Raw genomic sequence first — 15,698 nt, forward strand, 5'->3', positions numbered from 1 at the left:
CTGTAAAACTCCCTGAACAAGCTGTTCCAGTATTTGACCACCCTCACACTGGGTTAAGTATTTTTCTAATGTTGGACTGAAATTTCCTGGTTTTCCACTTCAGTCTATCACCTTTCCTTCTTTCACTTGGTACCAATGTCTTGCAGTTTTCTTTACACTTTCCCATCATGCATTTATATGCGATGATAAGATGCCTCCTGATTTAACCTCAAGGTTAAACAATCATTACTCCCTCAGCCTTTCCTTACATGCTCCAATCCCTTCAGTATCTTTGTGGCCCCTCACTGACCTTATTCCAGTATGTCCATATCTTTCTTGTGCTGGGAAGGCCAAACCTGGGGAGACCATTTCAGGTATTCTCTCAGCATGGGTTGAGCAGAGAAGTATCACCTCCCTCAACCTTCCAGAAATGATCTCCTTAATGCAGCCCAGGGTGCTGCAGGCCATTTTTTCTCGAAGGGCATATTGCTGGCCCATGTTCCACTTGATGTCCATCAGGAGCTCCAGGCCCTTTTATGTAAATCTGCTTTAGCAGCTGGTCAGCCCCATTGTGTGTGGCTGTATGGATTTCTTTCTCCCCAGGTGGAGTACTTGGCATTTCTCTGTGTTGAGTTCAGCAGATTCCTGTCAGCCCATTTCTCCAGCCTGTCAAGCTCCCACTGAACAACAACATGACCATCTGGTGTATCAACCCCTTCTTCCCACTTTGTCTCATCTATAAACTTGGTGAAGGTGCACTCTTTCCCATTGTCCAGGTTAATAATTAAAAGTATAAACATTTTCTTTAAGCATTTATATATATAAATTTACATATTAAATTTTAAACATTTAAATAATTTTAAACATTGCTGACCCTAGTATTGATCCCTAGGGTACATCACTAGTGACTGCTCTCCAGCTGGATTTATGCAGCTGACCAAAATCCTTTGAGCTTGGCATTTCATTCAGTTATCAGTCTACGTCATTGTCCACTTACGTAATCCCTACCTTATTAGTGTGTCTGTAAGGATGTTATGGGAAGCCGTGTCAAAAGCCTTTTTCAAGGCAAGATAAAAAACACTGTTTGCTGTCCCTCATCCATTAAACCAATCACCTCATCATAGAATGCCAGCAGGTTGCCTACTAGTTTCAAAGATTAGTAAGTAATCAATGGCTTATAGTTTTCTGGCAGCCAGAAAAAGAGGAGTACACCAGGAACAGACATTGTTCAGTATGTTCATCAATTTCTTGAATAAGGAGATAAAGGGCAACCTCAACAAATTTGCAGACAACACTAAATTAGAAAGAGTGGCTGACATACTAAATGGCAGAGCAACAGTCCAGAGGAATCTGCATAAAGTTGAAGACTTGGCCAATAGAACCTGCATGAAGTTCAGCAAGAACTGTGGCAGACTAACTCCATGCATTTGTATAAGCTGGGATCTGACTGGCCAAATCCTACTGGTAAGCACCTCAGGGTTATTGGAGATGCCAGGATGACTACAAGACAAAATAGCACTCTCCTAGCCAATAAGACAAACCAGATAGTAGGCAGCCTTAGAAGGAACATAGCCAACAGATTAAAGGAAGTTCTTATCACTTTTTCCTTACCATGGGTTAGGCTTCCCCTCAGACAAAATGTCTACTTTGGGCATACAAGAGAAATGGGCGATGTCTATAAATGTGGTGGGGTGCTGCAAGTGCATGACCTACAAAAATAGGTATGCAAAAAACAGCTTAAACTGTGAACACTGAAAAGCAGCAGATAACTGTGTGTACATATGCGGGACAGCGACAGTTCAAAACTGAAATATTGAACTCTAAAGCACAAACCTTTTGCTTGGCAGCTGCAACTTGTACAGGCTACAAAAATTGGCTGAGTCAGAATGATGTAAGCCAGAACTACCACTGTTCACAAGTTGTGCTTCTGTACACAAACTATTAAGTTTAGGAAAACTGAGGGCTTAACAGTGCAGAAAAGCAGAAGAAGAACATTCTAGCCAAAGAAAACATCACAGAAGTGGGGCAAGGTCCTGGAGATGGAGGCGACGTATGAAGACAAATATCAGAGGATGCCCAGGGACCTTGGCCAATAATGTTCAAGACTGGTAGCCGCATGCAGCTACACAGCATGAAAACAACATGTCTTCCTGCTGACTTTCTCTCTGACCTTCCTGGACCAGCTGTGATATCTGTGATAGGAAGGGAAGTCAAGACCAATTTATGTGATTGTGGGAGCATGAAACAGTGAGTGTTTCAAATAATCACGTTGCCTAAAAGCCCTAATTTCACTTGTTCTTAAGTAAACCCCAGTATCCAGATCTACCATGGTTTATTATTTACTGTCTTGCAGTGACAGAGGCTAAGGGGTGATTCCATAGCTACTCACAAATACCTGAAGCACATTAAAAAAAATGCTGGGATCAGACTCTTCTCAGTAGTGCCAGATGACATAACAAGAAGCAACAGCCACAGCAACATACTGCAACTAGGAAGGTTGTGGGTGGGTGTTCAGAAGAACCCTTCTATTTCTTTACCCAGTAGAGCATAGAATCAGTTCTTCTCTGCATCTTTGGCTGGGTTTAACAGGATGGCATGAAAAGAGTGATGGCATGCACTAAGCTTAAGAAAGGAATACTGACATGATCCACGGGATCTACCCAAACAACGAAATGACAATCAATTTCTGTCACAAAACAATGTCCATTTTCTCCCCCAAAGGTTCATGCTTTATACATTGCAAGAATGACTAACATAGTGCTGTATTTAGCTAATGAAACAACAGAGAATAAAGACTAAAACACTGCACAGATAACAGTGATACACAGGAGAAAAAAAATCAAGCTCCTTTTCCCCCTCCTCTTCCCACTTAGACCCACCCCAAAAAGCATGTTTTCCTACCTTGAGGTGGTTCATTAGTAAATTTGATAGATGACTGCAAAAGATTAATAGGAAAGTCTGGGTGAGCCTCTGTAGTGATCCAGGTCCTGAAACCTTCACTCATAGTTTCTGTTGTGGTGATGGTGTCCATTAATTCACTAAGAAAGTCTAAGCCAAGGTGGCAGTTTTGTAGAAGAAGCCATCCTCCATCTTGCATGCACTGATTTAACAGGCGCCTTGCATGGACTTCTTGGCCCTGACCCATTGAAATGGCACGACACGGAATGTTCTGGAAGGAGAAAAGAATACTTTGTTTTGTTTTGTTTTGTTTTGTTTTGTTTTGTTTTTAATGCAGTTCTTTAGAATGATTAGCCACATGATTTACTGCTTCTGTAAGCCAGTATGTAGTGACACTGTGCCACAAAGAAAACCTCTCAAATCAGTGGAGATTAATTATACTAGAACAGAGTAAGCAAAAGAGCATAAACCTCCAAGTGTAATCATTCAGAAAAACAGAAGATGAAAAAAGCCCTCAAAAAGGGATCTGAAAAAGACAAACCGACCAGGTTGCTATCAGGACCATACCAGTCCATGGGTAACATGCAGGCAAAACTCCCTCTTGTTTATAGTTCTTACTGTTCTTGTTAAATACGCAGTCCCCTTGCTTAGGTTGGCTGCCTGAGTCCCAACAGGGAAGAAAGAGAATTGTCAAGCCCAGTTGAGTATATTAGTCCATATACATTTTGTAGGTACAGATGAAGCTGTGGGCAAAGAACTGGTGAAAAGGCTGAGTTTCATGGACAGTTTCCTGCTCCAGACTTCTTATGCTGTGAGCCATGAGCTGCATCAAGACCTATCAATGTGGGCCTATCTTCAACTAGCTAAAAGCTGCAAATTTAACCTTAAGTTTTCCTGCTAGAAACTCTCTGTCTCTGTGAAACCAAAAAGAAGAAAGTCAGACAGTCCTAAACAGTGCAGATGAGGCTGTGAGAGAAAAAGCTTAACCATGTGAAGCTGGCAGGTCACTTGACCCTACAGTCAGAGAACAGGCCCTGACCTGATTTTATTTAATAGTATAAATGCAGCTACTGCATATGATCCTCCACATCCTGGCAAAAGATTTAAGAAGAAAACACCAAAGATCAGAAAAGCTATATCCTGCTCTCAGATCAGTGAAAACTGAAAATGCAGCTAAAGGAAGAGAAGCTAAATAACCTGCAAGAAGCAAAGCTGAATAAGCTGTGAAGTTGGCTGCGTGCTGAAGGAGCAAAACCTTTATCTGTTTTAAGGAGAAATACAGCTAGCACTTCTCTAAGTCAAACACTACAACTACCCCTCCAGATTGCATGTATATTCAGCTGGTTCAGTATTCTCTAACAAAGCATATGCTCATAACTTGCTCTTCTCAGCAGTTACCTCTCAAATGTACAATCAGTAAAAGTTATAGAAGCATCAAGAAAAGGAAAAAAATATTTTTTTCTCCATTATGAATTGTCCTCATTTTACTCCTTTTGAAATAATTGTATCAAAACGTCTGCCTACAGAATATTGCTGTAAATAGTGAGTGAGACCAACATATGTGTCATCTTAATGCACCATGCAGATGAAAATACTATAATTTTAGTCAGCTCAGTGTCCCTGACAGTTCTGCTGAAGGCCCTTAAAGTAAGAAACAAACTGTATAATAATTAAAGTATATGTTTTTAACATTGTTATAAGCTAGATAAGATTAATTTCATTTTAATTCAAAGGTTTGAATTCAAGTGGGGGCAGAAATTCATAGGTGGCAGAAATGCAACTAGTTTTAAGACAGTTTGCCTGCTTTATAAAGAAGTCTATATAGCTCAGTAGTCACAGATACTGTTTCCATTTCTTTGAGGGGAAGACATCTGAACAATAAAATGTTAGAGTGAAAAATACATTCTTGTCATGAATTTGAAGAATGTCAACTGTAAATGAGTGGTTTATATTGTTAATACCATACTTAGAGGTGCCATTAGTAAGCCCTGCATGAATAAACTAGGTAATCTCTTCAGCACCTTTGCAGCCTGACTTCCTGTTGCTCCTGTTAAAACATGAAAGTATTTTAAAACTACCCACTGCAATATACTTTTGGAATGGCAGCAAAACCTGATGGTTTTTTAACAGTCAACTGCAGAGCACCGTCTATCTTTGAGCACTCTACTAAACTAAGGTTTTGCTTAAGATTTGGCTGAAATGGGAGAGTTTTGTTCCTCCAGTTGCAAGAGTGATGCTGAGTGAGTGGCTAACTTCAAGTAACTCTGTTAGGAGGTTAGTATCCCTTGCCTGCTTGTATGGCGAGTGGGATAGAAATACTCAGCTCCTGGATGCAAGTTAGTGTTACAGTTCAATTATGCACTCTGAAATGCTTTCAAAAGAGCCACTCTTTCTCTTTATTGATTACAGAAAATAAATCCTATTGGAGAAAGTGTAAGGAACTATCCAGGAGTCCATTGGTGTTGATGGGCCAAATAGGTGACAGAAGATACCATCATAAAGCTGACATTCAAATTTGTATTCATACTATAAGCCAAGAAAGAAAATAGGAATCCAATTTGAACCAGCTAATGTATTTACATAGACTTGAGGATACCTTTGATTTTGCAAGACGTTCTATATTTTCAGTGGGGTCAGACCCCACTGACAAAAAGCATGTCAAAGGTGTTCGACAGTCACTTTCTGTCCACATTGCTTCCATCTCAAGAATAAATCCTTCTGCATATTTCATGCCCAGGGATTCTGCAATGTAGTGTCGAGCCTAAAACAACAACAACAACAACAACAAAAGTTACAAAATATATATATATATATGTATATATACACACTTTATTTTTTTATTTACCAATAATCATTGATGTGGAATTTGCCAATATCTACACACTGGATGACAACAATTTTTTAAACTTTTATTTTCAGCTTTAACAAAAGAAAAGTTACAGTCCTACATGTTGCAACTATTAAAATTCTCAAGTAACAAACTTGAAAGAAACAAAAGAATTCTGTTCACACAGCAGCCAATCTGTGAGCATTGTTGTTTGAGTATGCTAAATGTTTTTTTTTAAAGAACTACAGAAATCCATGCAAAACAGATCCACTGTTGGCTCTGAGGACAACCAAAATGTTGCTCTTAAATTACTGATTGCTAAAGCTTGGTAGAATGCCAAGTGAAAGAGCTGCTTTATAGCAGCCCCATTCTTACCTCTTCCATGAATGTATTGTTGGCACTGGCTCTACAGCACAGCAGACTAAACAGATCTTTCAACTGACTCGCTTAGAGTTTTCCATCGATTTGCTGGAAATACAAACAGAATTCTCCTGCCTGGTGGCTACCAAATGCAAGTCCTACACTAAGTATCTGTTTCTACAGAATATAAACACAGTTCAGACTTAACCCTTGAAGGTTCAAGGTTTCAAGAGGCATTCCTTATGCCTCTGTTTTCCTCTTTGCATGGACTTTTTGTAAAAGGATTTCTGAACTATCCTGGTGTGTAAAAGACTTTTCTGAGAGCCATGATTCTCCAACTGTGTGAACTACTAGCACAGATTCTGAGGAGTGCATTACAGAGAGAAACACCCAAGATCAAAGGGGACTGAGGAAGATATCAGATCCAAAAAAAACCACATCAATCAATACACTTTCCACTATTACGCATGACTTCTGCCCTAGTTAAAAGAGGTAAAACTTTATAATGTTTGGGGAAAGTAGGAAAAGAAGAGAGAAAATAATAATAAAATAATAAATAATAATAAATAATAATAAACCTTTTCCTCAACAATTAAAACAACTACACTTTTTGAAATTACTGTTCAGAGGCATTCTGTCTCAAAGATGGTTGTTGCAAGACAATATAAGTATTGATGGATAAGCAGCAGCAGCTTTATTATTTTGGACTGTTTAAATTGTGGAGTTCCCATACTTCTTTCCTTTGCCAGCTACAGAATAGGAAAGCAAGAAGGATGAATCCTCCATGGATCTTGTTGAAGAAGAGGTCCCTGAAAAAAAATGATGTCCCCTAAATACGCGATGGATGCTATCACAATGTCTAATGTATAAAGTTGAGATATGGAAGAAAATCAGAAGTACTACTTTGCAGTGCAGCTGAAGATTGAAAAAAAAAATTGAAAATAAGATATACTGATAGGTTCAAACATCTCATAAACCTATATGGAAAAGAAAATTGAAATATCTCATCCTGTTGAGAAACTGCTATTCCGTTACAGTTTCTCTTACCATATCTGCAATGAGACAGTCTTAATTATTACTTCCTCAGCATGGAGCTACAGGTAAGTAAACAGTTCAGCTATTTTATTGCACCTGTCATCAACGTGAGCTGTTCTCTTTCCACTTCTTGTGTGAAGAAATAGGGATGCATCTTTTAATTCTCTGGACAAATGTAATTGCTTCACATGTTTCATGGCTCCACGTAAGAAATGCCACACAAAAAGACTGGCATTCTTACAGATCAAGTACAATGTTTTGTTACAACTAAATAAATATTTCTTTCATGTATATTAGAAGGACCTCAAAACTCTTTCTCATTTTCAAAATACTTCATTCTGCAACACATATTATGATAAAAACAAAGTCAGAGGACAGAAGCTTAGAACTAGTAGTTCTACAGGAGATACCATATAGCATAAACACTGTACGAAAGCTTATCTTACTTGGGCAACAGTATGATCAGGGCACCAGCTACGGACAAGGAGTAGTTTACGGAACTGATCCAGCAAGCTGTCATAACCATCAGGAATAATGGCTTTTTCAGGTGCTTCTGCATCAAACCAAGCTTTCCAAGCCTTCTCATTCCTAACAACTTGCACCAGAAGCTGACTAAAAGGGCTCAAGCTAGACAACTGCACAAGGTTGAGCCATGTCACATCAAGGATCCACTTTTTTGGTTTTGGTTCAACGGAATTCAGATCCAAACTGGCACCTCCTGCAAAACAAAAAAAGCATTGTATAGGAAAAGAAATAAAATAAAATAAGAATTGATAAAACAAAAAATAAAAAGTAATCAAAAATATTTATTTTTGTTATTTAGAGAGTAAAAATCTTTGCAAACCAAGACATGGAGATCTAGAATTTGCTTAAAGGAATTATTTAACAAAGACAGATTGGGGTCATAAATGATAAATGTGCCTCCCAAAGTTGATATTCCAATATTTTTTGAGCTTCTTTTTTATCCATCTGTAGAGTTAGAGTAATACTTTCCTAGCTAAAAGGTTACTCAAACCCAGGTATTCACTCCAGATCTGGGAAGGACCTATGATTAGCCCAGTCTCCGTTCATTTAGACTACAGAACAAGAAAGCACACCATGCACCCATTTCCAGAAATGGTAACTTCCAGAAAGGGTATCTTCAACAACCACTTAGCTCACACACCACTCCAGCATCGTGCCCATTTGTACTTCCTATGCAGCCGAGCCAAGCTGAATATTAAACTGGTGTTCACAAAACAAGCTGATATATAAACAAGCTGATGGCAAGTACCCTGTTGAATTTATCTTGGCATGTGATTGTGCTTATTTTGGAGACAGCAAAGTCCACCTCCACCAGAACTGTATAAGTTTTACCAAAACTTTTCTTTGTCATTGTGTCTTAGCAGTGACATGCAGAGGCAGCATAATGTAGTGGAGCTGACATATAACAATGTTTTACAATATGTAACAAATTTCCACTTTTTCTTTTTTATGCTGACACTTTAATATACAGAGTTCTAATGCATTCATATGCCTGCTCACCAGCAATAAAAAGAGATTTTTCTGACTGTCTCCAACCTCACAGATGAAGGTATGTGGAAACTCAAAAAAGGGTACACAGGAGAAAATTACCCAGTCTCTTACAAAGTAATGTGTTTTTTTTTTTCTGTTATCCAATGCAAAACAGTTAAATAACCATATAACTGATTAAAGCGTTATTTTGACAGTGAATAATCTATACTGTTCATTTCGTTAAATTTATATTGTAAACTTCTGTTGTGCAATATACATGCATTCATTCACCAGTTAAAAATCATCACTCCTACTGGATACAATATATTGCTATTGTAAGCAGGGCAAAATCTGAATTAGGCAGGTCACAGACATATGTAAATAGAGCAGATTTTAAAGAGAAATTACCTTTGATCAGTGTCTCAAACTCATTGTGTGAAATTTTCTTGGCCTGCAAGTCAATCTTCAGTGCCAGAAGCAATGTAAACAGGAATCTATGATTTTCATACAGCCCTCGAACTGTATACTTGAAGACTTCATAGGTGAGATGCTCAATTACATATAGTACTCTTTTTGCTGTGATCTGAGATTTCTGAGATCTTTCCACCGACAGATCAAAAATGCCAAGGAATTGTCGTAAGGATGTTTGGTACATGACATTAACCAAGCTCATTTCCACAATTAGGAAATAAAGGATGCTACCACGACAAGCAACAGGCCGATACTCTTCACGTGCAGTGTTGATTTTCACCTCTGTCTCTGCTGCTACACTTAATTTTTCACTGACCTTAAAATTAATTGAAAAGACCATGGAGATTAAGTCACATCACTTTTGATTTATACTGCACAAGCAAAAGTAAAAGGTCTTGATTAAGATCACATTTGTATTTTTAGTCAAGCTTTGCTTCATTCAGTGTTTTTACAGAGGCATTGTGTCTTCATGTGTGCACTTGCAAGGTATGTCTGCAATATGCAACACTGTCCAGGTAATAGTTTAATTCTGCAATATTTTCATGATGAAAAATGATAATGTTTCTACCATTTATTTGTTAAGAAGTCAGATGCTATATAGAAACTCTAAATGGGAAAACAAAACAAAAAAAAAGGATCTTTCTACAGATAATCTTTACATTTACAAAATATATCTGCAATGTACATAATATTCACCTCTTCTGCTGTTGTTTTAGTGATTCTTAGGACTTCTATCAGAGACTCATCTTCAACCAAAGAGCCTTCTGTACTGGTTAGACGAAAGAGTAGATTATCTTCAAGCTCCTGCATTTTCCTCTTGTTAGATGTCACTTCCTCCATCAGTTTGACTCTTTCTGCCTCCAGTTCCTGTATTCAGAAAATCAGAAATGTTCATTAGAATATTTAAGATTAATTCAAAGAAAGATGCCTTAAATGACACAGAAAACATGATTTCATGCATGATAATTTGTGGGGTTTCCTGCTTTTTCTATAGCATATAACATTTCTGTATTTTGAAGTCATTTATGTCTACTACTTTTGTTTGACTGATGCAGAACACTGAGGAGTGAAAAAGCATCAGAAATACCCCCCAAAAAAAGCTTCTTCATAGTAAGATGTATAAAGCACTGAAACTAGTTTCCAATGGGAAATAATAAGGGTCATATTACGTTAAGTACTTAAAATTAAATCATACAAAGGACTGGAAAATGCATTCTACGGACCGATTTTACATTTTTAGGGAAATTGACTGGATGACCTGTTCCTTTTCTAATTTTTATTATCCTGTGACTTTGTAAGATACACTCCCCTACTGCTTAGAAAATAGGAAATACTACAACAATTACTATCTATGTGATGTGGAATTTTTATTCTATTTCTACAAGACAGGCAATGGCAAGTGAACAATGACAGACAAGTCAACACAATGCCAAGTGAAATGAAGCATTTATATTGCACAGTCCAACACAGCTCAGAGACACCCTTGCTGGGTACCTTTATTTAATCAATTGAGTCAACCTTTCTGTAAGAAAAAGGCAGTTAATAATACCAGTCTACCTACACCTATGGCTTCAGTTTATTTTCATTCTTGACAATGTGCCAAGTTAGATAAGAAGGAGATGTACACAGTTACAGAGTACAGGAGAGGCTCTCTTGTATTTCAAAGGAGTAGCGAAAAATTTATTCACTCTCATAAACTTATTTGGGAACTGTTCATAATATATTCTAGGGCTATATTATGTACCTCTGTGGAAGCTACAAATAAACATGTCCTAAAAGGAGAGAATGATTTAAGCCCCAGTCATTCAGGTTCAGCTTCCACATTTTCTCCTCTTTCGTTAACCCAAGATTAGAACATGAATTTAAGTACATACTTAAATTCTATTTATGGACAAGTTTATCTTAAGCACAGACACCCCACCCATTCTATTTGTAAGCCTTTAAAGTGTGTCTTTCAGAAAATAAGCAAATATATCAGGTGACAGGCTTTTTGTTATTTAGGGAGTAAAAACTTTAAAGCTGAGAATAATAAATACTTCTTTGATCATATATGCCGTTGATGACTACAACAGTCTTTAAGAATGCCTTAGATCCTTTAATCTATTACTTTAGATCAGTAATCAGAAATTTGTCTTCTTGTTTGTAACAGAGAACTTGTTTTTCAGATTCTCTGTTAATGCTCAGTCTTTTCTTTGAACTAAATTTATTAGAGGTCCATCAGCTTTGGCTATCTGTGGCAGGACGTTTTTCTGTTACTGAGACAGAAGAGACAGAACAACCCTGATTTCTTCATATCTGCTAAATGAATAGGTTAATAAATGTGGATCACCAGTAAACATATCCCCATGCAGCAACCAGTACTAATACTAAACAAGTATTGCCCTTGCAGTTCCCTTCAGCTGATACAGAGCACATCTAGTGCTATTCATCCAGAATATTTTTCAGTGATTTTTTTTTCCCCAAAATGCAACCTAGGTGTTACTACATACATACAGTAAGAATTCTGTAATAGATTTGTCCAGAAAAAACAATAACAAACAACAACAAAAAAATTCACAGAGGGTCTCTCTGTGTGGAGGGAAACTATAGGGTACTCATACCACTTTTTATTTGAGATTTTAAAAGTAGGACTGTTTATATGCAGGCCATGAGAAACCACTTTCACTTCTGTCTTGAGAAGAGGGATTTAAACTGCTGTCTCTCATCAGAGGTCTATAATCACCATGCTACAAGTAGCTTAGCTGGGCTACTCCCAGCCACTCCTGCTGATGCTGTTCGATTTTACTTACATAGACATCTACTGGAGTAAAGATTAAAAGTTTTACACCCTGAGCACTTGTCCCAGCCTGCCTGTGGATAGCTTTTCCTCATTACCTGCTGTTGTAACTTTCTCAGTTTTCATGAAACAATTCACAGGAAGTTTGGGCATAGCAATGACTTTCTCACCTCTGGTTGGGACCAGAAGGAAGGGCTCTTAGGCTTGTCTGCACTTCAGAAAATGCTTGTATGAACAAAAGGAAAAGATTTGTCACTGGAGAAAGTGACAGCACCACTAAAGCACACTGTCTAGAACATGCTTTTGCAAAGTGGAAGGAGGAGGAATGAATTCCGTTAGGTGGGGAACAGCTCTCACACAAGCAAGCCTGCCTGTGTTATTTATTGAAAGCAGCAGCTCTGCTAACCTATACCTTAATCTTTGTTACTTTGCACACAAAAGTGCAGTTATAAAATGTTCCATTTGAAATAAATAAGCCATTCAATTTGGTATGAAATGCAACTTCTGTGCTTTCATTTTAATGAGAAAAGAAACAAATATTTCATGTTAGTGTAATTGAACAATATAATTTATTGGTTGACTTCCACAGTATAAAAAAAAAATAATAAAAGATTAAAAAACTTGTCCCCAGTGTCTGTAATGAACTGGCTTCTAAGTTTTTGGATAACTAGGCTGTTAAATTAGATCACACAAAAAGAAGTAAGAACAATTTAAGAATAGGAATCAAATTATTTTGGATGGATGTCTCAGATTTTGTATTTTGAAATAAAACTTCTGAGAAACACCTGGGAAATTTTCTTCCTCACATTTGCTTACAAAAAAATCAATGGAAATTTTAGTAAGAGTCAAGTCAGTGCTGAAGACTCCTTAAAAATTTCATATCTCCTTGCACACTAGACCATGGCTGGCAAGAGAAGTATGACTTCATATGCATTTTTTTCATCTAATTCAAATTAATTTTAAAAAAGAATTCAGAAATAAAAGAGTTTTCTGACTGAACAAGGAGCATTTGTTATACATAAAGGAATAAAGACGGTTCATATATGTCATGTATATGCCTGTGATGCATTATTAATGAAAAAATTTCTTTTTTTCTCTTTCCAAGGCCAGATCTTAAAACAAATGTTTGTTGAGGTCTTCCCATTCCATTAAAACACAACTCTACATTGTCCTTCAGCAAAAACACAGAAAAATAAATTTACATGTGTATTTTTATTCTTGCATTTGATTTCAGCTAAGACATAAAATACATGTATATCTACTCTCGGTGTGAATACTGAACAATTCCTTCTAAACAAATATTGCAAATTACTAGATACCTGTTTTTCTGTGAGGATGACACGGCCAAGGAGCTGATCTTCCAACCCTTTCATAGTAACAGTAAAGTCAATCACTGTTGTTCTTGCACTAATTTCTGGAGTATATGCAGGATTAGCCAATTTTGTTGTCATATAAAGGGTAAACCCCTTCATCACATCCACCTCTTTGTCACCTACTTTCACCTGAAAATAAAAAAATGACTCAATTTTCAGAAGTAATTTCATCCAGTGAAAAATAGATAAGATCTTTTTAAATATATATATATATTTGCACTTTTAAAACTTTCTGCTTAAGGGGAACAAACAAGAAAACTCAGGAGTTCATTGCTGATCTTTTTAAGTATTGCAGAAGTGTGAATCTCTACATCACCCAGACTATCAGACACCCGGCATCTGTCCTACTGTCTTTTTACTTTCATGTTCACAATTCATCTTACTTTGTGTGATGAACCAGATTTTATGAAGTTTTTTTCCAGGATGTTATCTAGAGCAGGATCAAGTTCCTCTCCAACATCTTCTATTAACAAAGGTCGGCCAAGGGACAGGCTGTCTTCTATATGACTTCTGAAGAACTTGTGGTTCAGAGCTGTAACCTAGGAAGGTTGGTTCACAATATAGCATGCATTTGCAAGCACAAAGAAAACAGCACAAAATGTGTTGCAGCATTCAGAAATTATATTCCTCCTGGGATATCTACACAAATGATTACATTCTAGGGAGCAATACTTGCCTCTTCTGAAATGAATGGAAGTTTTGTTTTAAGGTTAACAGAACAGAGGATCACACTTGCTGTTTTTCTTCAATGTTAGCTGTATATTTAGTTATCAGTCTATCTATCTAATTACTGTAGTGTCTTAATACCTTTTAATTATTAATAGATTTATGTTCAAAACACTAATGTGAAGCAGGTAAATACTTATAGGGTTCAGTTAGGAACCAATCTTACAATCTCGTATCAGATACTGAATTTCCAATGAAGTTTCTATTTCACAATATCAAGTCTAAAAGTTACTAAAAATCACATAGACCCCTTAGACCCTTATCATTTATTGATATTTAATAATTGTAATATGTACCTTTGAGATGAGAACTGGATAGCCTTTCCAAACATCTGTTATCCCATGATTTTTTAATTTTATTTTTTTAACCAGAAAACAAGCTAGGATAGGCATGCTTTTTAAAATAAAATACCTGTCTTGAAGGGAATACTCTTTGAAAAAGGTATGATTACAGTATCTAGAGGCAAATTACATGGGTTTAAAACAGAAAGTGGACACTATTCTCTGTCACCATCACCTATAGTGTATAAAAACTATGAATAAGGAAAAGAAGAAATCTCCTAGTCTTTGCTTTGGTGAGTATGCAATTACTGGACGAGAGAACAGAGGCTCCATGTTCATAAGTGTGTACAGCCATCTGAAAGGTAGGCAAAACAGACTCAGTGTCACTTTAAGGAGGGAACTGAAATAGCAGCTTGAAGGATGCTTTAAACTACTGGGGGAAAAGGTACAATATGGTAGAAAGAGTTGGTACAGGTCCCTAACTCAGAGAGTTACTGTTTCCTCTCCTGCGCTAAGCTTGGCATCTCTCTCAAATCCTGAGTAGGAGATGCAAGTCTCAAGAGCAGTGGAATAAGAGATACATCATTCTGTCTATTATTTCCTGAGTTTTGGGGGGGCAAAATAAGGTCTAATGTAATTTAGAGGAAGTTATATAATCTACTGTAAGAAAATAGGTTTCACGCAGTCACAAACTGCCGAAATCCTTTTGTGAATAAAATTCTCATGTTTTAGGAGAGCTTTTTTTTTAATATATTTTTAAGACATTATTTTTTCAAGATCTTTGAATACTCTCTATTATTTTTGCTCTCTTCTCAGTTAATACTTCCTGTTGCTAGCTATGTTTCTATACCATTTTGTGAGCATGCTCTATCTACCAGAAAATGCATTTAATGCGGGATTGAATGCCGGGCCTTTCTTAAAGGTGGTAGAAAATATAAGTACAGGCCCAGTTACAGAAGGTTAAAGGTTTAACTTATGACATCACTATGACATAAACAGCTTTCTGGATATTCCTGTTCTTACCATCTTTCTAATTTTTTTTCCTTATCTACCGCTCTCATTTTGAGTGAAGGTAGTATACTGTGGTATTCATGTGATAATCTACAGTTGTAGGAAAGATTTTATACTTTAACAACTAAGTCTTTAGTATCATGCTTGATCTAGTCTGAAAATATATTTCTAGATCTTTATCATGATCCATCTTATCTTTATTGGCATAATAAAGTGTGAAGGGTAGGCTGATTGGAAGGAAAAAAAAAAAAAAAAAAAAAAAGGTTTTGAGTAAAATAGAAGACAGATCCCAAGCAGAATGGCTAGAGATCCCAAGCTAGACAGAAACTGAGAAAGGTGGATAAAATAAGCAATACTTTTTTTTTTTTTTTTTTTTAATCACATACATGTAGTCATCAAGATGCAGCTGAAATTTGGACTCTGTGTTAGATATGCCTCAAATAACACCAGATTTCCATTCTGCCTCA

At 36.8% G+C, this 15,698-nt stretch overlaps 1 protein-coding gene across 1 annotated transcript in view; it reads right to left on the reverse strand.

Moving 5' to 3' along the window:
• Positions 1 to 15,698, reverse strand: part of LOC116485621 (dynein heavy chain 5, axonemal-like) — a 145,789-nt gene that overhangs the window by 29,317 nt on the left and 100,774 nt on the right. Inside the window, exons 61-66 of the mRNA XM_032181113.1 lie at positions 13,160 to 13,342; positions 9,761 to 9,931; positions 9,002 to 9,380; positions 7,546 to 7,817; positions 5,474 to 5,638; positions 2,881 to 3,148 (exon numbers count right to left, since the gene is read on the reverse strand). Coding sequence (XP_032037004.1) covers positions 2,881 to 3,148; positions 5,474 to 5,638; positions 7,546 to 7,817; positions 9,002 to 9,380; positions 9,761 to 9,931; positions 13,160 to 13,342 — 1,438 coding nt within the window. The remainder of the gene's footprint in view (positions 1 to 2,880; positions 3,149 to 5,473; positions 5,639 to 7,545; positions 7,818 to 9,001; positions 9,381 to 9,760; positions 9,932 to 13,159; positions 13,343 to 15,698) is intronic.

This window comes from Aythya fuligula, chromosome 2 (genome assembly GCF_009819795.1).
Source record: "Aythya fuligula isolate bAytFul2 chromosome 2, bAytFul2.pri, whole genome shotgun sequence".
NCBI classification, from domain to species: Eukaryota; Metazoa; Chordata; class Aves; order Anseriformes; family Anatidae; genus Aythya; species Aythya fuligula.